Source organism: Eucalyptus grandis, chromosome 4, assembly GCF_016545825.1.
Source record: "Eucalyptus grandis isolate ANBG69807.140 chromosome 4, ASM1654582v1, whole genome shotgun sequence".
Classification (NCBI taxonomy): domain Eukaryota; kingdom Viridiplantae; phylum Streptophyta; class Magnoliopsida; order Myrtales; family Myrtaceae; genus Eucalyptus; species Eucalyptus grandis.
Window position 1 is genome coordinate 1608051 of NC_052615.1, and position 26495 is coordinate 1634545.

The 26495-nt window shown below is 38.3% G+C and overlaps 2 protein-coding genes across 2 annotated transcripts; both read left to right on the forward strand.

Annotated features, from left to right (window-relative positions):
* Positions 1-1428: 1428 nt before the first annotated feature.
* Positions 1429-3406, forward strand: LOC104440644 (berberine bridge enzyme-like 21). The gene has a single exon (XM_039311139.1). It carries the CDS (start codon positions 1455-1457, stop codon positions 3066-3068), a length of 1614 nt encoding a protein of 537 aa, XP_039167073.1. The 5' UTR covers positions 1429-1454; the 3' UTR covers positions 3069-3406.
* An 18491-nt stretch (positions 3407-21897) lies between these two features.
* Positions 21898-23731, forward strand: LOC104440645 (berberine bridge enzyme-like 21). The gene has a single exon (XM_010053569.3). The coding sequence runs from the start codon at positions 21945-21947 to the stop codon at positions 23559-23561; it is 1617 nt and encodes a 538-aa protein (XP_010051871.2). The 5' UTR covers positions 21898-21944; the 3' UTR covers positions 23562-23731.
* The last annotated feature ends 2764 nt before the right edge of the window (positions 23732-26495 follow it).

A 26495-nucleotide genomic window follows, 5' to 3' on the forward strand; every position in this document is an offset into this window, starting at 1 on the left:
AGGAGGAGGTAGAAGGAGGAGGAAGGAAAAGAAAAAGGGAAAAGAGAAAGAAAATGAAAGAATAAAGAATAAAAATTTCTATTTTTAAAAAAACAAATAATTAAAATTTCATTTAAAAAATATAAAAAAATAAAACTAATTTTTTGGTTAATTAAAAATAATAAAATTCAATTTTGATAATTTTTCTCAAATAATTAAATTAGTTAATAACGGTGGAAAATATTTTCCACTCAAAATTTAGGTTTCGGATGAATACCAAAAATAGTCAACTTTCCTTAAAAATGATTTTTAGAAAATATTTTTCGAAAATATGATATTTTTCACGAAACGAACGAACTTTAATTTCTTTGATCGCACCAAAAGAAAAATCTCAGGTCTCACATCATCTGATCCTGACCGTTAGGAGAAAGGTCGTGGCAAGCGCATGTTCGTACCATTATCAATCGAGATGACTATTGACCGGGGAAATTGATTGAACAAGAAATTTACAGTCTTCCCTTTGAGGACGATATTTGGCCGCGTACGCAAGGCGACGCGGATGTGTGCATTTCTTGCCTGTCACTTTTATTTTTATTCTTTTTCTTTCTCCCTTTTCTAGATGCGGTGAGAATTTTAATTTAATATTTTTTTGCCATATTCTTTCGTTTAGCATGTCCTCATATGAAAAGAAAAAGGACATTCACGTTAACGAATTTGGAGAAATATCTCCAGCTGAACTTTCATGGTATTTGACCTTTTCGAAATTGGAGATTTTTCTCCAGACAAAACGATGTCCAAGATTCTATTCACATTTAAGCCGAAATGACAAATAACATTTTCCTTTCGCTTTTCTGCCAATATATAAATTATTACTTAAATATGGGAAGATTATATGTGATTTTACATCAACATGTGGATGTTGTAAAAGTTTCAATAAATTTTAATTTGCATAAATGCAAAGGGTATATAATTAAATTAGTCCAATTGAAAAATTCAAAATTGAATTGACATCAATGCAATAATTTTAAATTTTTTTTGGTATTTTCCTTGAAATTTCAAAGGAGACTCATAAGTAGACCTGTTAAAATGGGTTTTAGACCAAACCTATTTAAAATATAAATGGGTCATAAATTGGTCACTTAAATCTTGAAAGGCACACTTAAATGAGTTTAAATAAAGACCAAATAAAGACCAAAAAGAAAAATTAACAAAGGTATTATGTTCTCAATTGTGTTATACACTTGCATTACTTGCTTTTAGACATGCAATATTAATTTTCTGTAAGAAAATTTGGTCATTATATTCCTCTCTAATTTTGGTACAAACTTGTTCACCTGTTGAGTAAGGAAATCTACTAAGAATTTTTCTTTCCAAAATGGTTGATGACGGAGTGGTTTAACTAATCGGGTAATATATATACAGACCCTCCGTCGCAAACCACACAAAGAAGGAAGTTTTACAGAAAGAACGCAGGGATGAAGCCATTATCCTCTCTTTCTGCTCTCCTTGCTCTCCTCTTCATCCTCGTTTCTCTCCATCTCTCTCCTTCATGGGCGGCCTCAAACTCTGTGTACGACACCTTCCTCCAATGCCTGACCCACCGCAGTCAACCGTCCGATCAGATCTCCGACATCGTCTACTCGCAGGCCAACTCCTCTTTCGCCAGCGTCCTCGTGTCCTACATCCGTAACCTCCGCTTCAATTCGTCCTCGACGCCAAAGCCGCTCGTCATCGTAACGCCCACGCGGGAGTCCCACGTGCAGGCCGCCGTCCTGTGCTCCAAGGACCTCGGCGTGCACCTGAAGATCCGCAGTGGCGGACACGATTACGAGGGCATATCGTACGTCTCCGACGATGCGTTCTTCATACTCGACATGTTCAACCTCCGGTCAATCGACGTGGACATCCAGAAAGAGACCGCGTGGGTCCAGGCTGGCGCGACTCTGGGAGAGTTGTACTACCGGATTTGGGAGAAGAGCAAGGTCCACGGCTTCCCTGCAGGTGTTTGTCGCACGGTTGGCGTCGGAGGCCACTTGAGCGGCGGCGGGTATGGCAACATGCTGCGGAAGTATGGCCTGTCGGTCGACAACGTCCTTGACGCGAGGATGGTAGACGTCCAAGGGCGGATTCTCGATAGAAAAGCCATGGGAGAGGATTTGTTCTGGGCGATCCTCGGAGGAGGGGGGGCGAGCTTCGGAGTCATTCTGGCTTATCAGGTGAAGCTAGTTCCAGTCCCGGAGAAGGTCACAGTCTTTCGGGTGGAAAAGACGCTCGATCAGAACGCAACAGATCTCGTGTACAAATGGCAATTCGTGGCTCCGAGCACTGACCACGGCCTATTCATGAGGCTTTTATTGCAGCCCGTCACTTCCAAGACCCAAAAGGGACAGAAAACGTTGAGGGCGTCCGTGGTTACATTGTTCCTAGGAAATTCAGATCAGCTCCTGGCAATTACTGACAAGGAGTTACCCGAAATGGGGTTAAAGAAGGAGAAGTGCACGGAGTTGAGTTGGATCGAGTCAGTTCTCTGGTGGGACGGCTTCGACGAAGGCACCATCCCGGCCCTGGAGACAATGCTGAGGCGAGACTATCCCATCAACTTCCTCAAGAGGAAATCAGACTACGTCCAAACTCCGATCTCAAAGGCTAATCTCGATCAGCTCTGGAAGAAGATGATCGAACTGGGGAAAGTGGGTCTCGTGTTCAATCCGTACGGGGGACGGATGAGCGAGATCCCGGCGTCCGCAACCCCGTTCCCACACCGGGCTGGGAATCTGTTCAAGATTCAGTACTCCATCAATTGGAGCGAGGATGACCCGGAACTGGAGAAGAATTACTTGGCGCAAATCAGGAGTCTGTACAATTACACTACTCCATTTGTGTCGAAGAACCCAAGGAGTGCGTACTTGAACTACAGAGACCTGGACATTGGGACAAGCACCAATGGCAAGAACAGCTACGAAGAAGGGCAAGTCTATGGGGTCAAGTTCTTCAATGACAATTTTGACAGGTTGGTCAAAGTGAAAACTGCGGTTGATCCCAACAACTTCTTCAGGAACGAGCAGAGCATCCCTCCTCTGCCAAAATGAAGAGGCAATCTTTTTCTTTTCTCATCAATTGATTTAGTTACAAATTCTCAATGAATAGTGATTGCTCCGATAAGAGAGTGTGTCATATAAATTCCATTATCTTTTTTTGTACCGTGATTAGAGGTGTCAAAACACATTTTGAACCCATTTATAATGAGATGGGTCATATGTGTGTTAGTTAAGTTTTTATAAATAAGTTGTTAATGGGTTTGGGTTGTATGTAAGTCTAATGATACATGGATTGTAAATGGGTTGTAAATGGGTTTGTTTTTAAACCCATTCACAACCCATTCAAGTTCTAAATGCTATTAGTTGAGTCAACCTATTAACATATATCATTCTCTTGAGCAGTTTTTAAAATTTTATTTTTTGTTTTTTTTTTTTTTTTTCTATTTTTAATAATTTTTTATTTCATTTTATTTTTATATTTCTTTCTTTCTTTTTACTTCTTTCCCCCTATGAATTCTGACTACCCACCCTCACTAGCGGCAGGCATGGGCCGCAAAGCCCTTGCCTAGTTGCTAATTGCACTATCGAGCTCAAGGCTTCGCCGGCCTTGGTGCTGGCGAGACTCTAGCCTCCCTAATCTGGCAATTCTCAAGCTCACTTGGGCAAGCTTGAGCTCTCGCAATTGAGTAAGGCCGAGGCTTGAGCGTCATTGATCTAGCGAGACTCAAGCTCGCCAACGTTGGGGCAAGTTTGATCTCATCAAATTTGGCAAGGTCGAGCCTCAACTCGTCGGATTGAGCGAGCTCGAGGCTTTCCAACCTATGGCGAGGCTTAAGCTAGCTTGTTGCCATGGCCAACGATTAGGAGAAGAAGAAGGAAAAAGAAATAAAAATAATTAATTACTATTTAAAAAATAAAAATAAAAAATACTTAAAAGGAGTGCACAAAAAATCAAAGTAGATTTTCTATACTAAGCGGAAATATTTTTTAATTCATTTTCAAGTTTCAACCTATCACCGGAAAATATTATCATTTTCAAAAATACCATATTTTTCATGAAATAAATAGAGCCTCAATTTAATAAAATTATAAAAATTATCCATTAAATTTGTAATTGTATGTAAGTGTTTTGATAATATAATTTTTTAAAATCATTAAAAAAATTTCATATTTAATTAAAAATGAAAGTATTTTACAATATAAATCAGGTCAAGTATGGGTTGAGTCGGGTATGAGTCATAAACCGGTTAATAGGTCAATTGGGTTCAAATTATTGAGTCAAACCATTTATGATCTGACCCGACCCTTTTTGATTTATCCGTTTGACAGCTTTAAATGTAATTACTTTTTTCCTTATTATGTACTCATTGGTGATAAAATGATTTCCTCGCATCGACCGATGCTAGCGTACTGTTTTCGTCCTTTTGTTGGTAGACAGTGCTTTTGAAAATGATGGGAGCATTGTTGGGTGATGGATCATGGATGGACCAAACGGAATTGGAAGAAAACGCGGGACGACTTTGGAGACGGCTAATCAAGCTTATGAACAAAAATGCATACTTGGACTATTCAAAGCCGCACAGGTCTCTTGCCCTTTAGCTGAGTGGGTTCACCGAAAATGAAAGCCGTGAGATATTTTTGAGTGACGTAGACAAAATCGAGTGGCTTAAACGCCACAATTGACCAGGAGAGCTGGTGAACTTTGCGTGCACTGATCCAGGACGCAATGCTTCAGGCCAGCTGAAGAACTTCCTTCCCTATAAGTCTTGCATAGATCCGATTGACAGACATGATAGACATGGACTCGAATCCAGACAAGTATGTACGCAGCTTTGTGTGGTCTCAAGGCGTTCGAGTTTTAAAGACGCCACGGATCAATCGGGGCACAGTGGTGTTGAATTCCTCAACACTTTATTTTAGGATTAGTCAGTTTATTTATTGATGGAAGCAGGAAAGGGATATAACTAAGAGGGAAAATTTCACCTTAGCATATATTTCAATTATGCCTTGTTTTGATGCATAGGAAGCATGATGAATGTCTTCTTGAATTCATTTGCCGGAAGGAATCATCGACATCTGGATTCAGCATCATCGAAGAGCAATGTTAAGAGGACACCAATCGTAACATGGCCACCTTGTTTTGTGTTTGCTATAATCATATAAATATGTCAACAACACATACCACTGGTCGTTGAAAGGATCTCGGAAACCCACCAAGGGATGCAAAATTAGGAAGTCTGGTAGATTTTTAGGAGAGCGAACAACCCAATGCGGTCAAGAAGTGCACGATTAGCACATTCTAGGGAAATTTTGGAACCAAGAGATGCTACAATTGAATCCGCTTTAGAGAATCCAAACTTCGGTTCCCATCTAAACAGCCAAGCATTGTGGCTTTAAAAGCCCTGTGCCCCAAGAACATCTTTATTGCAAATGGTGCTAAGTCCAAAACATTTTTATTGCAATAGACTCTGATGGAAATAATTATGTGATGGAATTTCTTTCGTGCTTTCCATGATATAAAAGGAAGCTTAGGTATAAAAATGGAATTTTCTTATAAATTGATACATGAAACAATAGACCTTGGTGATGATAGTTTAGAGATGAGACACGTGCAAAATGTCTTTCCACATGGAATTTTATCTTTTACATCTTACCATATCAAAATCTTGCAGCTCAAACACTTTGATATTTTATAAATTTTAAAACACTTAAAACCTTCACAAAATGAAAATATCAACACATATATTCACATATGATTTTTGGTAATAATTTGAAATTTGAATAATATTTTAAAGTTTCAGCAGGAAAGAAAAAAGATTATTTTTGCTTTTTTTAGGGGGAAAAGCCATAAAAAAACCCAAACTATACCCATTTCAACACTCTAAATTTTTATTGTAACATCAAAAATTCCAAACTATGCTTACTATGATACATTTATCATAATTTCTTTTCTAGTGACATAAATAGTCTCAAATTTGTACTTATATGATACATTTATCCTCTGTCAAAATTTCAATACATATTGCAACTAAAACAATGTCATTTTTATTTCATTTAAGTCACTTAGAGCCATGTTAACACCATTTACCTTTCGGTGTCCATGTAGGTAGATTTCTAATGATACTTATTGACAAAATATGACGAAGGGTAAATATGTCGCACATATATAAGTTTGTGATCTTTGATGTCACAAAAAAAAAAGTTTATGATCAATATATCATAGGATGGAGTTTTTGTGCCTTTCTCCTTTTCTTTTATATATGTGTGTATATAGTATATTTATTTATTTATTTATTTATTTATTTATTGAGGGATTGCAACTTTAGAGGCCATATGAATAAATAATTAAATTTTCCTTTGAGTAAAACGCTTTGGAGCACGATGGTCGTATTGTAGAACACGATGACTACCCCACGAATTCACAAGACATTGAATGAAATCTCTATTGGATTGATCTTGTAGGTAATTCTCCATCTCTTCTAGTTATTATATTGTTTATTTTCATATGAATATAGAATAAGACATATTATACTAGCATCTGGAATTGCGGGTTGCATGTGGGTTGGTCATATTGCTATTTTAATGGAAAATTTTCATATATGAATGGAAACATTAGTGCGAGAAGTGGAAATTGGAACTAGCACCAAGTGTTCGAGATTATTATTTATTTTTTTTTGGGTCGGACTGTTCAAGATTCAGTACTCCATCAATTGGAGCGAGCAGGACGCGGAAGTGGGGAAGAAGTTGCTTGGCGCAAGTCAGGGTGCATTCTTGAGCTACAGAGACCTGGACATATAAGCACCTGGATGAATAGGTGTAAAAATAATTTCTCAAGATATGAAAGCAATACTAGGCAAACAATAGAAATGAAGCTCTTCTTTAGTTAACAAAACGAACTATGATCAAAGTAAAGCGGGAGTAGGGAAAAAGAAAATGGAACACAAGGTTTATAGTGGTTCGGCTTATTCCAAGCCTACGTCCACTCTTCCGCACCGATGCCCCACCACTGGATTTCACTATGAACAAAAGAGATGTTACAAAGAATGCTTTTCCTTGATTCCACAAAGTGTAGATACTCTACCATACTTCCTCAAGGTATCTCAAAATATAAACTCTCTTTTGCGTACAAGATTTCGCTCAGTAAATGAATTGATTAAGAATCAAGGAGCTTCAGACTTTGGAATTCTTCTATCGTGTACCACCTCGAACAATTGGAACGTCTTCCTTTTATACTCCTTTGTGCCATCATACCCGTTGGCACTTATCAAAAGAATTCTTCCAATCCTCCCGTTGGACAGAATCAATTAGGAAAATCATTCGAGTTATTAAAGGAACATGTCGATAGCCCATCAATCCTGCTCGCCCATACAATCAGGATCTTGGTTTCCATAAGTAGAACCTTCCAAGAATACTTCGTCAATCATTGGATCCTTAATCAATCTTGATTCAAATAAAGGAATACGGTATGTCATATCCACCAAGAGATCTTGTCCAAATCGATAAGGCCAAATCTTTAATGAAGCACTCGTTCTGGATAGCCTTTCTTCAACGAATTAGAAACCAATGAAAATAGACTTTGAGTCTTGAGTCCTGCGTCCCGAGGTCTTCGACTTTAATAGTAGAGTTTGCAAATCTTCATACTAGGCGATAGAAACGTTTTGTCGGCTTCAAAATATTCCGAAAGATTTCTCTAACAATCTCCCCTTTTTGATGGTGACAAAACTTTCCTGCAGATTTGAATAACTTTGACACCGCAAAACATTACTCAAGCAAATATGGATATCTCATAAAGATTAATGGCTTAATGATAACACTAGAATCTGCAACCACAGAAAATAGGTTAGTCTTGCATGAGAGTAAAGCCATTCATAAGATATCAATAGTTCTTAATATAAGCGGCGAATCAAATCCAAATCCACATTCGATCAGTCCACATCCGGACACGAGACACACAAGTCAAACATCAAAACAAACTAAAAATTCAACAAGTTTAAGTTCAAAGTTCAAACATTTCGAATCTCGCATCTCTCCCCTTTTTTGTCATCATAAAAAAGGTTGAGATGGGAATAGAATGGAGTCAAGTTTGCTTGGGAACGCGAACAAGCTGGAAATCTTCCATGGACTAGATGATGCCTTCTAGCTTTTTCAATTCTTCCTTCAGTTGATCCACCTCTTCACCTTTAGCTGACTTGAATCTGAAGAGCAAGGGCTTGGATCTGATCAGATAAGGAAACGGAAGAAGCTTGTCTTGCATTCTTCAAGTTCTGAACTTCGCATTCCAAAAGCATATATTTGACCCTGCATTTCCAAGAGAACATCAAGGATTCTGCGAAAATCTGCTGAGTTATCAGTCTGCGTACTAGCTTCGGCACGATTTGATGGAGTAAAGGCAGACGATGGTATATCAGCATAATCACACAGATTTGGCGATGAAGCATCATGCCCCTCCTCAGGAAATTGAGAGGCATGGATGTCCTCTGGATCCGCCGGAGAGCGGGCCGACTCCTTCACTTTGGTAATAGGATATGAGGACATTCCTCTTTTTCTCACCATCTCCCCCTGTTTCCATGGCTTCGGGTTGAGAAGAGTGTTCCTCATGCTCTCATTCCTCTTGATTTTCTCTTTCTTCTTCTTCTTCTTCAAACCTTTCCTCTCTCGCTTCTCTTTCTTCAGCTTCTCTCTCCTCTTCTTCCTTCTCCTCTCGCTTCTTGTTCCTCTGCTTCGTCTCTTCTTCTTCTTTCTCCCGTCCTTCTCTCTCCTCTCCGCTTTTTCTCCGTCGTTCCATTGATTCCGGAACAACGACTCGACTTATTCAATACTATAGCAGAAATTGTGAGGTCATCCTCATCATCTTCATCAATGATGAGAGCTTTCTCTTTTGGATGGAGCAACCACAGCTCCTTCCCTTTCTTTTCGCGTTGCAGAAGAGACTTGATGAGTTTTGACAGGGGTTTCTCCTTAAATTTCTCCAACGCCTTGTCGAGTTCTTTCAGACGCATTTTGGACACCATTTTCAGTCCTACCACCATTTTATCACACTGTCAAACACAGAGAATTTGTGGAGGCTGAATATTCAAATGTTTGAATATCTTTGACATAAGACCTGGATAAGGAAGTTGGCCATTGTCCTTCACCACAGCTCTATACATGTGGAACAGAATAATGTGAGGAAGAGAAAACTTTTTCCCAGCATTGATGGCGTACATCAGCTTTGCCTTTGAGTTTGAAACGTCAGTCTTGGAAGTTGATTTCGGCCTGAGGTAATTGATCACAATCTTGTGAAGCGAATGTTGAACGCACGCATCCTTGAGTAGGAAATCCTTCCTCTCGTCCTTCCGTCTTTAACAAGTTCCAATGTGACACGAGCTATAGATACACTGATGGGTTGATATCTCCCTCTCTCAACCCCAATCACATCCGCCAGCATATCCACATCCACCACAAAGTCCTGATCTCGGACACTGAAAGAGATTCTATTTGCATCCAAGAAACTAAGATTTGAATAGAAATATGCAGTTAATTGAGCATAGACTTCCGTGGTGTCAGAACAAAACTGTTCAAGTTGAAGAAAACTAAACTTGTCCCTCAAATTGACATTCACAGCATCAAGGAAATAAAAAATTTTCGCCGCAACACCCATTCTCAGTTGAAATTGGCTGTACAATTTGTCATCATCATTCCCATCTATCGGATTAAATCTCCTAACACGCGGATCACTTGGGATATTTGCAAGGGTTTTTTTTCAAACACCTTAGGAGCAATTCCCAAACGCTCCATTTTTGCAAAAAGATGTACTCATTCCCATATCCCTTGTCCTTAAGAAACTCATCAATGTAGTTCAATGGAGTACCAGTCCTCTTTAAAGCATGGTAAAACTTATAAATAAAAGAGGGCTTTTGAATTCTTACAGGATCTGCGTCTTCAACGATTTCTTCCTCTTGTTGATGACCAACCACCTGGACTAGTTGGTGGAGAATGACGCTGCTAAGAATGTTGTGGGCTTTGCTGCTGACTTGGTGACTCCTCTTCCTCGGTGAGATCAAAGTGAGTAGGCCCCTCACTCATTCGCCGTGGTCCCCTGCTTGCGATCCTCAAAGACTTTCTTGAAGACGACATCTTTCTCGATCTTTGAAAGATTCCTTGCTTGACTTTCCCAAGAAAGATGACAACTTTTTCAAGATTAAACAAGGGAGGAAGATAGGAATGGAAGATCGATGCTTTTTAGGGTTTTGGAGTTAAGTGAAGAGGAACCGACTGTATATAGCTCAGTCGAAAAAGGGGAATACTAAACGTCGTAAAGGAAAGTGAAAAGATGCCTCTTAAAAATAACTGCCTTTTTCAAAAATAGATAACTACCTTTTTAAAAGAGAAATTAACTCTTTTTGAAAAGGAAAAATTGCACTTTTCACGGAAATTGAAGATAGCATAAATCAATTATAAATAGATAAATGATCGTACCATTCCGAGATTTAATATAAGAGAAAATAAAATAACTTACAGTCAAGAACCATGATTGTCCGAGTTCGAGTCTCTAGACTTTAACTTCTTCAAGCTTCAAGATGTTGAGTCTGGAACGGATGATTTCAAATTGATTTTTCTCTAAAGGCTTTGTAAATATATCCGTCAGTTGGTTCTTTGAGTCAACAAACTGAATCGAAATTTCTCCATTTTGAACATGATCTCTAATGAAGTGATGTCGAATCTTTATATGCTTTGCTCTTGAGTGAAGAATTGGATTTTTGGTAAGATTGATTGCACTAGTGTTGTCACAATTAATCTCTGTGCATGAATCTTCAATTCCAAAGTCTCTTAGCTGTTGTTTTATCCACATAATTTGTGAACAATAACTTCCGAGAGCTACATACTCTGCCTCTGCTGTAGAAAGAGCTACTGTATTTTGCTTCCTTGAAAGCCAAGACATTGTCCTACTTCCAAGTAATTGACAGGTACCCGAGGTGCTCTTTCTATCAACTCAGCAACCGGCTAGATCTCTGCGTCGAGTATCCAAGAAGAGTAAAGTCTCCCTTTTTAGGATACCAAAGGCCGATGCTTGAAGTTGAAGCAATATATTTGATAATACGCTTTGCAGCACTTGAAATCTAGCACAAATGCAAACACTGGACAAAATGTCAAGTCTAGAAGCAGTAAGATAAAGAAGTGAACCGATGATACTTCTGTAAAACTTCTGGTCAACTTTCTTTCCTCCTTCATCTTTGTCTATCTTCAAGGAACTTGACATTGGTATATCAGTCTTTTTGCAATTTTCCAGTCCAAACTTTTTGACAAGATCATTAGCATATTTTCTTGATGAATAAAAGTCCATTCCTCCAATTGTTTCACTTGAAGTCCAAGAAAGAAGGTTAGTTCACCCATCATGCTCATTTCAAATTCATCCTGCATAGATTTAGAGAATTTCTTGCACAAACTTTCATTAGAGGATCCAAAAATAATATCATCAACATATATTTTAACAAGCAGAAAAATTTTGCTTTCTCTTTTGATAAACAGAGTAGTGTCTACTTTACTTTTTACAAAGCCATTTTGAATTAAAAACTTACTCGGCCTGTCGTACCAAGCTCGAGGTGCTTGCTTTAAACCATACAAGGCTTTTTCATTCGAATGCGAGTCGGCTTCCTTGGGTCTTCAAACCCAAGTGGTTGTTCCATAGACTTCCTCATGGATAAATCCATTCGGAAAGCACTTTTGACGTCCATTTGGAATAACCTGAAATTCTTATAACAAGCAAAAGCAAGTAATAATCGAATTGCTTCTAACCTTGCTACTAGTGCGTAAGTCTCGTCATAGTCTATCCCTTCTTCTTGTGTATATCCCTTGGCCACGAGTCTTGCTTTGTTTCTTACGACTTTTCCTTTTTCGTTCATCTTGTTCCTGAAAACCCATTTAGCTCCAATAATAGATTTACCTTTTGGTTTAGAGTCAACTCCCGGACATCATTAATACTGAATTGTCTGAGTTCTTCTTGCATAGCTTTAATCCAGCTTTCATTAGATAAAGCTTCTTCTATGCTTTTTGGTTCTATTTCAGAAATAAGAGCCACAACACTAGACTCTTCGCGCCTTTTGGATCTTGTGCGAATTCCTTCATTAATGTCGCCAATAATAAGATCTTTGGGATGACTGGACTTATGCTTCCGATTCTTTTGGTTGATTTGTCAAGTTGATGATCACTTCCTTCATTTGAATCTTCAATAACCATTTGTTCTGGTCTTTCGTAGTTCGAGTTTGCTTCTTGAGATTTAGACAATGATCGAGTCAAAGAAGAGCAAGTCTATTCCATGATCCTTTGATCGTAGGAACACTTTCATCTTGTTTTTCCAGGGGTCATACTAGCCATGGATTTTTAACTCAAGTACTAATTTAATGACAATTTTGAGAGGTTGGTTAAAGTGAAAACGGCGGTCGATTCCAACAACCTCTTCGGGAACGAACAGAGCATCCCTACACTGTCAAAATAAAGAGGCAATCTCTCATTATTTTACTAATTTATTTAGTTATATAGCAATTACTCCAATAAGACAGCATGATACAGTAATTCTGCAATCATTTTTCGTATCGGAATTGATTTTTCTTTACTCTACACTCATTCGTAAAAAAATGATTACTTTGCATCGACCGATATCCGCATATTGTTTCTTGTCCTTTTATTTGGAGACAATGCTTGTTGCTTGTGAAGTGCTACAACAAGTGGCAGTGTCTTATGGACAATCCGGAATTGGAAAAGTAGGATAATTTATGATGAGGCTAATCAAGTTATGAAAAAAAAAAATTACCAGAAGAGTCCTAAACATCTAGTACTTTCAGTCATATATATTTTAATTTGGTCAATTTAATCATAAAACTTTTAACAATTTGCTAATTGAGTCATTTTAGCCAATTTATGTTGGAAGTTGCTAACATATACTTCAATCGTCCTGCATAGATTGGATCTTGTGCCTTTGCCCAAAGTCTAAAGATAAAATGTTGGTGTTGAGTAATTAAGAATGGATTGCAAGAGAAACAGGATGGTGTGAAGCAATAATTGGAAACTTTCACCATTGTCTACAAAACTAGTGCAAATAAACACTGCCACCTCAAAGTAGTTATTGAGAGTGACAAAATGATGGTCTTACTACACAAGGAATACTTCCTTGTCGGTACATATAACAAGTTGAAGCACAAGAAAGTTGTCCCTTGCTGAATTGTGAAGATCAATGACAGTGCCTACGTTGTTGATCTTATATGTGACCTCAACATCTCCCTAACATTCAATGTGGCAGACCTTTTTGAGTATCATTCTCTAGATACTCCCCTTCATTCTAACAATAACTCGAGGTCGATTTCTTATGAAGTGGAGGAGACTAATGTAAAACGATTGGCAAATGCTCATATGAAACCTTTGAGCATGATAAGAGCTGGTAGTCTTCACCCATGCCATATATGATGGGTCAACTTTAAATGATCATGACTTTTGATTCGGGAAGAGTTATGATGCATATCAAATCGAAGAAGGTTGCAAGATTTCTAAAGTTGCAATCGGGTTAAGTCAACTTGGGCAATGTTTGATCTTCAAATTCACTCATTCTTGATTTTTGGGCGCCAAAAATTTTAAACATGATTTGCAAATTTTTGGGACGTGTTTTGAAGACTTTCCCTTTTATCAATATATTATTTTTTAATTATCTTATTTGATTTAAATTATTTGATTGTTTCCTAAAGGGCGACCTACCTAGAAATAGCCGGTTAAGATAATATAAACAATACTTCAATATTCAAAATAAACATTATCCTTTGGAATCTTTTTTTGAGCATATCTTTCTCCACTTCAAGTCACTTTTTAGGAAAATGAATTTATTTTTGGTATTTGGCTAAAACCCAAAAGGGACCTAGAAAATATTTTCCAATGTTTGTTAAGGAAAATATGATAAGTAAAATTATATATAAAAAAATCTTATTTTTTAAAAAACTATTTTAAAGTAATTTTTAATTTTATATATACTTTTTCATCTTCCTTGGTTAGTCGCCAACCACAACGACAACCAACAAGCGGCCACAAGCAAGCTCAAGGTTGACGAGCTCAAGCCTCACCACAAATTGACAAGCTCAAAGCCTCACGAGGCATGGAGTTCACCCACCTATGGGGAGCCCGAAGCTCGCATGGGGCTAGTCACCAACCGTCGCCATGGCCAACGACTAGCCAAGGAAGAAGCAAAAGGGGAAAAAAAGGAGAAAAAGAAAAGGACAAGGACAAGGATATATAAAAAAAAATTTTTTAAAAATTAAGAATTTGAACTTTATAAAAATAAATAATAATAAATTAAAATTTTAATTTTTTAAAGATATTTTTAAGAACATATGTTTTATTAACCAAGCCAAGCCCAATTGCTAAGACTAGCACATGGCCTTTATGGACTTAGGTTTGATGGTCAAGACTAGAGCTCAAGCATTGGGGACCCGAGTTCAATTGTAGGAGCATCGAATATGGGTACCAAGGGTTCGGGTCTGGCCTTGATGGACCTGGCATGGGTGCCGGGGGCCTAGGCCCCAGCATTGGGGTCCCGAGCCTATCCTTGATAAACTTGAGCCTGGTCGTATCCTAAACATCGGGATCCATGAATCAACATTGAGGTTTTTATGCCAAGCGTAAAGTTTTATATCCAAGCATTGATACCTATATAATTTGAAAAAAAAAATTGGTTTCTTTCAAAAAGGAAATTATTTTTAAGTACACGTGTTGATGTGGCAATAAATAAGTATGAAATGAGAAAAGAAACCATAAATATACATCAGACAAAAAATGACGCTAGAGAGAGGAGAAATATTCATGCTGTCCCATTCCCTCCCACGCTCCCTCCCTCCCTCCCTCCCTCTTTCTCTCTCTCTCTCGGCTTTTGTTTTCATTTTTCTAAAAAATTTTGTTCTTTCAAGCGCAATGCGCCACATTTTCATGAAAGCATTAAAAAAAAAATTATCATAAGTTGAATGGAATTAATAGAAATATTTGATTGTACTTTTAGTATAGATTTCACAATTTGATTGCATTAGATTCATCAAACAAGTGAATTGGATTAGGTTTGAGTTGGGTCATAAATAATCAGATCCAAATTAATCCATTAATTCATTTATGACTTATTTACATGTAATGCAATTTTCTTGACCTGATTCATACTGAACCCATCTTGATATTAATTTTTTACGTTTTTCTTTTTATATTATTGCCTTTAAAGAATGGATGGCTACATGGACAAACTCGTCGAGTCAGTGAAGGAGCTTGGGGCTGGATTATGGACAGGGGCATGAAGGTGACGTTGAAAGTTCGGCTCAAGCCCTCCATCCACAAATCATGAAGTGGATTATGAAACCCACAGTTTCCTTCATATTTTCCTCTTATGTCCCTTAGCAAAACATATAATGAAAACCTCAAATCTACGCAATCCATCTCGAGGACGAACTTCTCAACTTAAAAACCAAAGACCCTCTTCTTGGGCACGAACTCAAATTGAGCTTGCACTACATCTCGCCTGGAGAGCAATGTACAATGCATAATGGTCTATCTAACATATAATGTCGAAACAGCAGCGATCACAAAACTCATGATTGAACAGAATTAATAAGCTATTTCTAAACTTCAATGGAGAGAGGTTCGTTGTTGCATATGCAATTAACAACCATTCTTCAAGCCCCAACACTATAATAAGTCATAAGCAGGTCCAATATGTCGACATTCCGCAAATAACAGCAGAAAAGGCACAACCCTTTCTGATTTTACACTATCAAAATCCAAATTCCACAATCGAACCAGCTAAAAGCACCAACTCACCCCTCAAAAAAAAAATTCTAGGCAAAATCAATGAGAAAGCATGTTTTAATGGGATCTAGTAACTAATAGGTATAACTCATCTTTTTATAAATTAGAGAGAGGATCTAGCAAATTCTAATTTATAGCATGTCAACTAGGCCCCTCCTATTATAGGCTCTAGTTAAATATAATTATCTATATTTTGCTGCTCAACTAAGCTCGTTATTAATAGATGTCAAAACTCAGTTGAATTAAATTACTTAAGGGTTTAACAAATATTAAAATATCAATTAACTCAATTATTTAAAATAATAATAATTAATTAATGCATGCCCATATTATAGAAAATTTCTAATACTGATTACATTTTGACTACGAATTTGGAACTTCTCATATGCTTATTTTACTAGACTTCTTTTTATGGAAGCACTCTAAGAACGGTCCGGGAAGGGCCGCCGGTGACGATCGCCGCTCCACGTCGTTTTCTATGTGGAAAGAATATGTTTAAGGGTGGTTCATCCTCAGTCCGCGTACACTTGTCGCAAAAGTTGACCGAAAACGAGTGCCAACGGTATATATATATATATATAATTTTTTTTTTAACCTCTGCCGTCTAGAAAGTTAAAGTTGCGGAAAATTAGGCCCAAAAGTCCTAGCCATGTTGTGGCCCACGTCAGTCCATGCGCATCCAATGACGTCAATAAGAGCGAAAATTTATTACTTTTTTTTTATGTTCTTTTGGCCAAACAACGAAAATTAACACTTATAACATTGAGTTCAACAAAAAGGACAAGAAAAAGAAAGAAAACCCCGCAACGTCCACAGTAGACATGCACAATCCAAAGATTTCTACTGTCTATATCAACATATAGATTCTCTAATCATGATTAACTTCAACTCTTCATATTTTTTGTAATTCTTGTAAAAAATATCATAACATAAATATATTAATTTGAAATTTTTATGATAAAAAAAAGTTTTGAATAAATTTATTATGAATTTATTAATTAAATATTTTTAATAGTGAAAAATTAATTTAAAATTAATTTATTATAAATATATATATATTTGAATTTTTTCGTGACATTATTATTATTTTTTTCCGTCCGACGGTCATGAAACTACGTTCGTTCGGAAGCTCGCATCCCAGTTTAAAAATGGTAGTTTAGAAAAGTCAGAATCTAGGTGAAATGGCATATAAGGAAGGTCGGATGCCATTTGGTCCTTCCGAGTTTTTAATTTTCTTTTCTTTTGGTATCAGACAATTCAGCGCCTTCTTTAGCTGACTCAGTCTATGATTTGCCATATCGCAATTATGATTGCAGTCCATGGGGGCCCGCAAGTTCCGCTCGTATTTCAATGCTAAATGTTCACGCTCCAGATGCCGCCTGCTTTCGCATTAAGTACAAGGGGAGGCACCCAAAAGATTTCACATTGTAACGCCATCACGAGTCGCCATCTCTCTTTGAATCCTTGCGTTTATTTCTTGGATAATTAAAGGGTCGGAAGATGTGCTGCTATCGAGCCTCTGGACCATCATGTAGGGTTCATACTGATTATGAAATATTCAATTTGCTTATGACCACTTGCATATTTAAAAATAACGAGTTCATTACTAGAATTCCACCAAAATAGTGGCGGTTACAAAGCTCTTTCACATATAGTATGTCATAATTAAATAACGCAACATGAACAGTTTAGATGTTTTATTACGACTTGAATTGAAAAATCGTGGATGATCCCTTTATTATTAGACCAACTAATTTTGTCATTTCTTTGAGTTCTTTTATTTTGGTACATATTTAACAAAACGATTGGCTTTTAGATGAAATTCAAAGTGCACCGTGTCCTCCGTATTATATGTTGTCTTGTTCATCATCACGTGGTGAGATGACTTTTCCATGCATAGATACAACTCTCTAAATTTTATGCTTACTTAGCTCTACACGTTGGTCAGCTTCAATGTGTCTATTTTGACCCATAAAATATGTTTATAAAAGTTCTATGGATGTTTATTTGTTGCTCTTGATTATGATGTAAATCTTTCAAGTTGAAATGAATTACATATTAGCGAATAAGTTATCAAAAAGCATCAAGTGAATATTTTCAGTAAAAAAAAAATGACGTCCTTTCATGGTTAACTAATGCATAGCGATTAAATTGAGACAATTACCTCGTCTAATTAAATCATGATCCACGATTTTTAACACTATTTAAAGAAGGGTTTAAATGCCCTTAAATTATCGTCTCCCCACCACGTTTTCCGCATACTTTCCATATCAAATGTATAAGAGGCTGTCAAGTGCTCCATTAGAGGATTGATTTGATTTTGCTTTCAGGATTAGGTTCATCTTCATTTGCCTGATTAAGAAGTCGCCATCCAAACTAGAAAGATCAACTGATGAGATTCGAGGAGCTAGTTACTTTCTCCATAAAAAATTTATAAAAGATTATATTTTCCTTTATCTCTCCAACAATATCTCTGATTGGTTGATCACGAGATTATTACCCACAAGCAAACTTAATTAAATTTAGTTGAGGAAAATTCCAAATAAGGCTTGAAGTGCATTCATTTTCTCAAATAAGAACTTAAAATTGATATTTTTTTAAATAAAAGCTTGAAGTGATTATATCAATCCGAAAGAAAAACCTAAAGTGGTTATATTTATTTCAAATAAAGACTTAGGGTCACCAACTCACTAGTCGGCAAAAATTCCAATCAATAAGAGGTATTTTCGTTAAAATACAATTTAAATTTAAATTAAATTGGATAAAAATTTAAAAAGAAAAATTTTTTTTTTAAGAAGAAGAAGAAGAAGAAGAAAAGAGGTGGGAGGGGCTCCTCCCACCTATGGCCATACCCCCGTCAATGGGGTGGTGGCACTAGCGCCGGCCAATGGGTCGCCGGCGCTTGGGTGAGGATCAACACCCTTGCTGATCGAAGGTGAGGGCTAGTACGCCCTCACTAGAGGTAAGAGAGGGCGACAACCCTCTCCTCGATTTGGGCAAGGGCCTCGCTTATGTTGATGAGGGTCGCTAGCTCTCACTCAAGTGCCAATGACCCCATCAAGAATCCCTATCACTCCATTGGCGATGGGGCGGCGGCCATATGAGGGAGGGAGCCTTCCCTCTTGTCTATGTTCTATTCTTTGTATAAAAAAAAAAGAAAAATTGCCCTTATCAAATAATAGGCTAAGACCTTTCTTTGAGATTGATATGGCCACTTCAGACTTTTGTTTGTAATAAGGTCTACTTTGAACTTTTATTTGAGAAAATGATGGCACTTTGAACTCTTATTTAAAATAATGTCAACTTCAAATCATTATTTGAGAAAATGAGAGCGCCTCAGGTCATTCTTTGAAATTTTCTCATCTAGTTGTGAGTGTTCTCATCAATTAGAAAGTATGGGTGAAAAAATCATTGACCTCTATAAATTTTCACTTGGTTAAATTGGTTTCAATTTAAGTCATAGTTTATAGTTGCCACATTTTCAATGATGAAGGCACATGATCCATCGAATCATTTGACTATGATCTCACATCAAAATTGAAGAGCTTATTAAAACTAAACTCCTGGAAAGAGTTATTTTTGCAATTTGTCATTTCAGCTATATTGCTAGTTACTAATTCATTCAGAACTCAAGATTTGAGATTGTCTAATTTCTCATTGCAGGCTCGAAGTGTTAAAGTCACAAAGTTTTTTCGTATGGCGTAGCAAATGCTCGATATATAAATTGTCGAGAGGTTGTGTTTAAGACACAAGTCAAACTTTGACTCCGTAGAAGTTGTGTTCCCATGATGGAGGACTGAATTGCACTGAACATAGACATTCGCACACAATTTCTCTTTCCATCCTTTCTAGATGCGGTTGAGAATTTTAATTTGATTTTTTTCCATAATCCTCTGCTTGGCGAGTCCTCATATGAAAGCAGGACATGTATGATAAGTTGATAACGAATCTGGACAAATATATCCAGCTGAAATTTCTTTGTATATGACCTTTCAAAATTGGAGATTTTTCTCCAGAGAAAACTATGTCGAAGGTTCTGTTTACTTTTAGGCAACAGTGGCATATAACATCTTTTTCACTTTTCCACCAAAATATAAATTTTTACTTAAATTTGAAAAGATTACATGTGATTTTACATATTAATATTTGGGTGTAGTGAAAGTTTCAATAGTTTTGAATAAAAAATGCCATAATGTACGGACTGCGATATTTAAATTTAGGAGAAAAAACAAAAAAGAAAAAAAAAGTAAATTCAGACAAACCGAGTCAAGTTGACTACTGCACCTTATAGCAAATATGGAAAAGTCACCGAAATCAACCACTATGGCAAGATACTGTAGCCCCAACAATCGGTCAATTTATTTGACTAATATTTTAGTATGGGAAGCCCAGCCGCCCAGAGTTATAAGATGACAAAACGGAACGGCACCCAATCCAATTAGAGGATCAGAATCTGCGGGCATGGTCAGCACTTTCTTGGTCAAATCCGTGTTGTACGGTACGAGAAGAACTTTTAAAAATTATTATATGTATACTGCCGCAGGTTTTATCTAGACACTCAAATAAAAAACCAAACATATTGCTTCTGTTCTTTAACCTGTTTATTGAGTAAATTTGTCACGTGGTCAATATACATGAGAAATTTCAAAGTAGACTCGTAGGATCGCACCACAAACAAGAATTATTACTTTTTGTTATTTTACTAAAAGAAAGTTTCATAACACTCGATGATTTATGGTTAATTTTCTATTTAATCGAAGACGCTTTTGTGGTCGATGGGTGGAGGGAAAATAACAAATAAATCTCCACCTTTCCAAATGATTTTAATATTATCCCAATATTTTAATCCTATTATAGCAATGCTCAACTTTTCGAATTTGTGTCAAATTATCCCAAATCCTTTGGCACCATACCAGAGAGGGAATATTTTCGACCTTGAATTTCAATTTCGCCCCAAGTGTGTATTTTTTTCCACTCCTTATTTTTATTTTTGTTATCTTTTAGATCAGAAATTACCACCAGCAATTTTTATTTATATAATATTTTGGATTAATTTGGTATATGTATAATGAAAACTAGGTTTTCCTAAAGAAAGTATGGCCTTAATCGGAATCTTGTAAATACCACATAATGCTTAAAAAGCAAAAGGGGCAATTAATCTTAGGTTGCATTTAGCAACCGGAATAAAATTTAGGATAAGATAAATATAGCTTGGATAAAATTATCCCATGAAAATGTGGGATAAAGATGTATATGTTTTTTAATCTCCATAACATTAATTTTTTAAAATTAAAATAAAAAATTACTGAAAAAACAAAAATTCCATTTTAATCCTATTTTTATTTATATATTGAATTTATTTCTATCTTATAATATAAATTCAATATATAAATATATATTTAGTATTTATATTATTACATATTTTAGATATCTTAGTATTTTAGGAAAATTAGTATAGTTTACTATTTAATAAAATTTTATTAGAAAATAATGGAAGAGAAAAAAATAAATAAAACATAGAAAGAAGAAGAAAAAATAAAGTAGGCAAAAGTGTCATGATAGACAAAAGTGTCATGAGAGATTTTTACTATCTCAAATTGTGCAAATTTTTGATTCATTTGCAATAATATATCGTTTATATCAAATAATGTATATAATATGATGTAATTATATATGGCTTTATTAATGCGATTCATCAAGTAATTAATAAGATATGATAAAGCAAGATCTCTAGACTTCACATCTTATTCAATTTAGTCCCGTTCTGACTAAAATGTAGCTTTATAGTTTATGGAACGGAGATAAATTTAATATGAACTCATAAATATAAACTTCGATAACCTAAAAGGATAGGGATAAAATTGAGAAGGGGAAGAATCGGTGGAGATTTTTATTGCAGTTTGGCAAGTGGGTGGACCATCACGTGACGACAAGAGAGAACACATTATAATCTCTCCATGGGCAATTATACAAATTGCACCGCCGATGGCCAAATGGCAAGGGAAAATACTTCGCAAGATTCTCTTCGAACTTTCCTCACAAAAGTTAGGCTCCCAAAAAGACGTTATATATATATGGGCAAACCTCCATCAAAAACCGCAAAAATAGAAAGACAACACCGGAATGAATCCATTAACATCTCTTTCTGCCCTCTCTGCTGTCCTCCTCTTCATCGTCGTTTCGCTCCATCTCTCTCCTTCATGGGCAGCCTCGGACTCCGTGTACGACACCTTCCTCCAGTGCCTCACCCACCGCACACAGCCGTCCGACCACATCTCCGACATCGTCTACTCACGGGCCAACTCCTCTTTCGCCAACGTCCTCGTGTCCTACGTCCGTAACCGCCGCTTCAACTCGTCGTTGACGCCGAAGCCGCTCGTCATCGTGACGCCCAAGCAGGAGTCCCATGTGCAGGCCGCCGTCCTGTGCTCCAAGGACCTCGGCATCCACCTGAAGATCCGCAGTGGCGGGCACGATTATGAGGGCATATCGTACGTTTCCGACGATGCGTTCTTCATCCTCGACATGTTCAACCTCCGGTCAATCAACGTCAACATCCAGAAGGAGACCGCGTGGGTCCAGGCTGGCGCGACTTTGGGAGAGTTGTACTACCGGATTTGGGAGAAGAGCAAGCTCCACGGCTTCCCTGCTGGTGTTTGTCCCACGGTCGGCGTGGGAGGCCACTTTAGCGGCGCCGGGTATGGCAACATGCTGCGGAAGTACGGCCTGTCGGTCGACAACGTCCTTGACGCGAGGATGGTGGACGTCCGAGGGCGGATTCTCGATAGAAAAGCCATGGGAGAGGATTTGTTCTGGGCGATCATCGGGGGAGGCGGGGCGAGCTTCGGAGTCATTCTGGCTTATCAGATTAAGCTAGTTCCAGTCCCGGAGAAGGTCACAGTCTTTCGGGTGGAAAAGACGCTCGATCAGAACGCAACAGATCTCGTGTACAAATGGCAATTCGTGGCTCCGAGAACTGACCACGGCCTATTCATGAGGCTTTTATTGCAGCCAGTCACTTCCCAGACCCAAAAGGGACAGAAAACGTTGAGGGCCACTGTGGTTACATTGTTCCTAGGAAATTCAGATCAGCTCCTGGCAATTACTGACAAGGAGTTACCTGAAATGGGGTTAAAGAAGGAGAATTGCACGGAGTTGAGTTGGATCGAGTCAGTTCTCTGGTGGGATGGCTTCGACGAAGGCACCATCCCCGCCCTGGAGACCTTGCTGAGCCGAGACGATTCCACCAACTTCCTCAAGAGGAAGTCAGACTACGTCCAAACTCCGATCTCGAAGGCTAATCTTGATTGGCTCTGGAAGAAGATGATCGAACTGGGGAAAGTGGGGCTCGTGTTCAATCCATACGGAGGGCGGATGAGCGAGATCCCGTCGTCGGCGACCCCATTCCCTCACCGGGCTGGAAATCTGTTCAAGATTCAGTACTCCATCAATTGGAGCGAGGATGACCCGGAACTGGAGAAGAATTACTTGGCGCAAATCAGGAGTCTGTACAATTACACTACTCCATTTGTGTCGAAGAACCCAAGGAGTACGTACTTGAACTACAGAGACCTGGACATTGGGACTAGCACCGATGGCAAGAACAGCTACGAAGAAGGGCAAGTCTATGGGGTCAAGTACTTCAATGACAATTTTGAGAGGTTGGTCAAAGTGAAAACTGCGGTTGATCCCAACAATTTCTTCAGGAACGAGCAGAGCATCCCTCCTCTGCCAAAGTGAAGAGGCAATCTTTTTCTTTTCTTATCGATTGATTTAGTTACACATTCTCGATGAATAGTGATTGCTCCAACAAGATAGTATGTCATAGTAATTCCGCAATCATATGTAACAGCAAAATACTTTTTCTTTACTCTATACTTATTGGTAATGAAATGATTTCTTTGCAACGATCGACATTAGCGTACTGTTTCTTTCTCGTCCTTTTGTTGGGAGATAGTGCTTCCGACATTGCTAGGAGAATTGGTGGGTGTTGGATCATGGATGGACCACACGGAAGGGGAATAAAACGTGGGACAGCTTTGATGTCGGCTAACCAATCTATGAAAAGAAATGCATGGTTGGACTATTCTAAGTCACACAAGTCTCTTCCACTTTAATTAGGTGGGTTTCCCATAAAAGAAAAGCCATGAGATATTTACGAGCGACGGTGACAAAATCGGGTGGTTTAAACGCCACAATTGACCAGGCGCGTCAGTGAACTTTGCGTGTACCAATCCAGGACAAGACTTGCGTCGGCCCAGGCCAGCAGAAGAATTTCCTTTCCTATGGATAAGTATTGGACGGGTCCGAACATATCATGGCCATTGATCTTGTGAGAAATGAGAATCACAAGTGCCGCCCGTATTTTTAACAGCCATCATAGACCCGATCATGGTGGATTCAGGTCTAGACAAGTATGTACGCAGCTTTGTTTGAATTTTAAAGACTCCCCACAAAAATGTGGTTAGTGGTGACTTTTGTCTTTTATAGATTGTTCTAAAAACTAAATAATAAATGAACTCATTGTGAGGGTATGGGTCTCAACGAGACTCACCATAATTTAGCATGCTTAATGTGGCAGTAACCTAAAAGATGAAGTGATGCCATCCATATGGGTGAAGACTACGGTCGAGAGGGCTATCATCATAAAAATACTCCAAAATTTGATATTAACACCCGATCTTCTCCTTCAAGGTGTGTGACCCGTGTGAATATGAATCATGACACCTTCTATTGGCACGCGAGGTATAAGCTTGGGAGATCTCACAACCCTGAATGAGCGAGCTCATAAGGGTTCATCTCAAAAGATGAGGTGAAGACGTCTTTTGAGATGCGAATCGTAAGAGAACTCTCATGATCAAGTACCATAAACCCAACATTTTCCTCCCCATATGAGGGACCTGAGGGGGTCAGGTTGTGATAGTTGAGAAAACGTTCATTTGCATTGATGTTCACAATTGATCAAAGATAAGTTGTCCATTTCTACAAGGCTTTAAGCTTGTTGTTGAATCTCAAAATAAAGCAGGTATAAAAAAGATATAAATGCGAACTTACAAGAGATGTAGAAGGTTTTAATTACTACATATATTTTTGGAGAAAGCATATAGATCTTTGTGATTTTAAACAATTTTTTTTTAAAGAGAATGTTTAATCCATGATTTGGCTTTTGAATCTCACAGAAAATGATAGTGGCAAAGTTATAGTATTTTCTTTTGTCTGTCCATCTTCTAATTTTTAAAAATATGAGCAACAATTTCATAATTGATCAATTTAGTGTAAAAAATTTACGAACGATTATTTTAGTTTCACTTTTAAAAGGGTCCATTCAATTGACTTTGGCAAGCCATGTCAATTTTTTGGTGAATTAAGTCATTGGAATTATTTAAGTAATCACTTTTCAAAAGTTGTGACACTCAAATGATTATTTATAAAGTTCTAGCAACAAAGTGGGTATGGTAGACATGAATTCTGTCCTTTTTTCCAAAATGGGGACATGTATATGTTGACATCTAAATTTCGCCATTTTACTTAAGACTTAATAGCATTAAAAGTTATGAATTAGTCGCTAAAAAAAATAAAAAAATTATTAAGAAAACGAGAGAGGCCGGGTCGGGCCGGATCCGACCTTGGCCCGGTCCGCATCTCTTTCTTCTCCCCCCGTGTGGGCCTGGGCCCGGTCCCATTTCCTTCCTTTTCTTTCCCCTCGCACGGCCCGGCCCTTCCTCCCCTCAGCCCGGCCCGTTGGCTTTCCTCCTTCCCTTTTGTCCTTCGACGACCTGCAAAAAACAGAACGGGAGCAGCACAACGACAGAGGAGCAGGGGGATCGGTGCGGCATCCGCGGGTCGGGGGCAGCCCAGCCGGCAGCTAGTACGGTAGGGGTCTTTGCACGGACCTGCAGAAGAAAAGTGAACAAAAAGAGAACATCAACACAGGGGCACCGAGGGGGATTTGGCCGAGAGAGATTTGAGAGGGCCTTTGGCGAGAGAGCTTGAAGGAAGGAGAGGAGTAGAAACGGAGAGTGACCGGGAAGAAGGAGGCCCCGAATCCACCTCAGCCGAGCATCGCTCAGCCACCCCCGACGCGAGCTTGCTCCTCCTAGCCGGAACCACCAAGCCGTGGCTTCCCTTTCCTTGAATTCAAGTTTTTGCGGTGAGTTTCCTGGCTTTTGGTTCAACTCGTGTCGATTTCCCAAGGATTCCGGCTCGGGGCGTGCGAGGCGACCGGACATTGTTCGATATATCGATCTTGCCCGCCGTTCGCCACCCTCGAGCCGGGTAGGGACCTCCGCCGACCTTTTTTTTCTTTGTGCCCTGTTTTTGTCCTGTTCCCTCATAATGTTTTTTTTTTTTTTTTTTTTTGCATGGTTTACTGATTTGGGACGTGAGTTTCGGGTTCTCACTTATGTTGTCCTTTGTTGATGTTGAGCATTCCATGCCATGCTCGTTGAGCTGTGATCTAGTTTCGAGTCTTGTTCTTGTCCGCGGCTGCCTTGAGCCAATGCACCTTAGGTGTTTGATAAAATGCCCTTGAAGCGCTTCGGGAAAATAGCCACTGCCTTTGCCGTTTCCGAAGCTCATGTATAGTCGTTTTGATCGATAGTTACTGAGGTTGTCTTGCATGAAGCCTTAACTCGTTGATCGTGGGTAGTGGTTAGTGAGGTTGAGCAGTGGCAT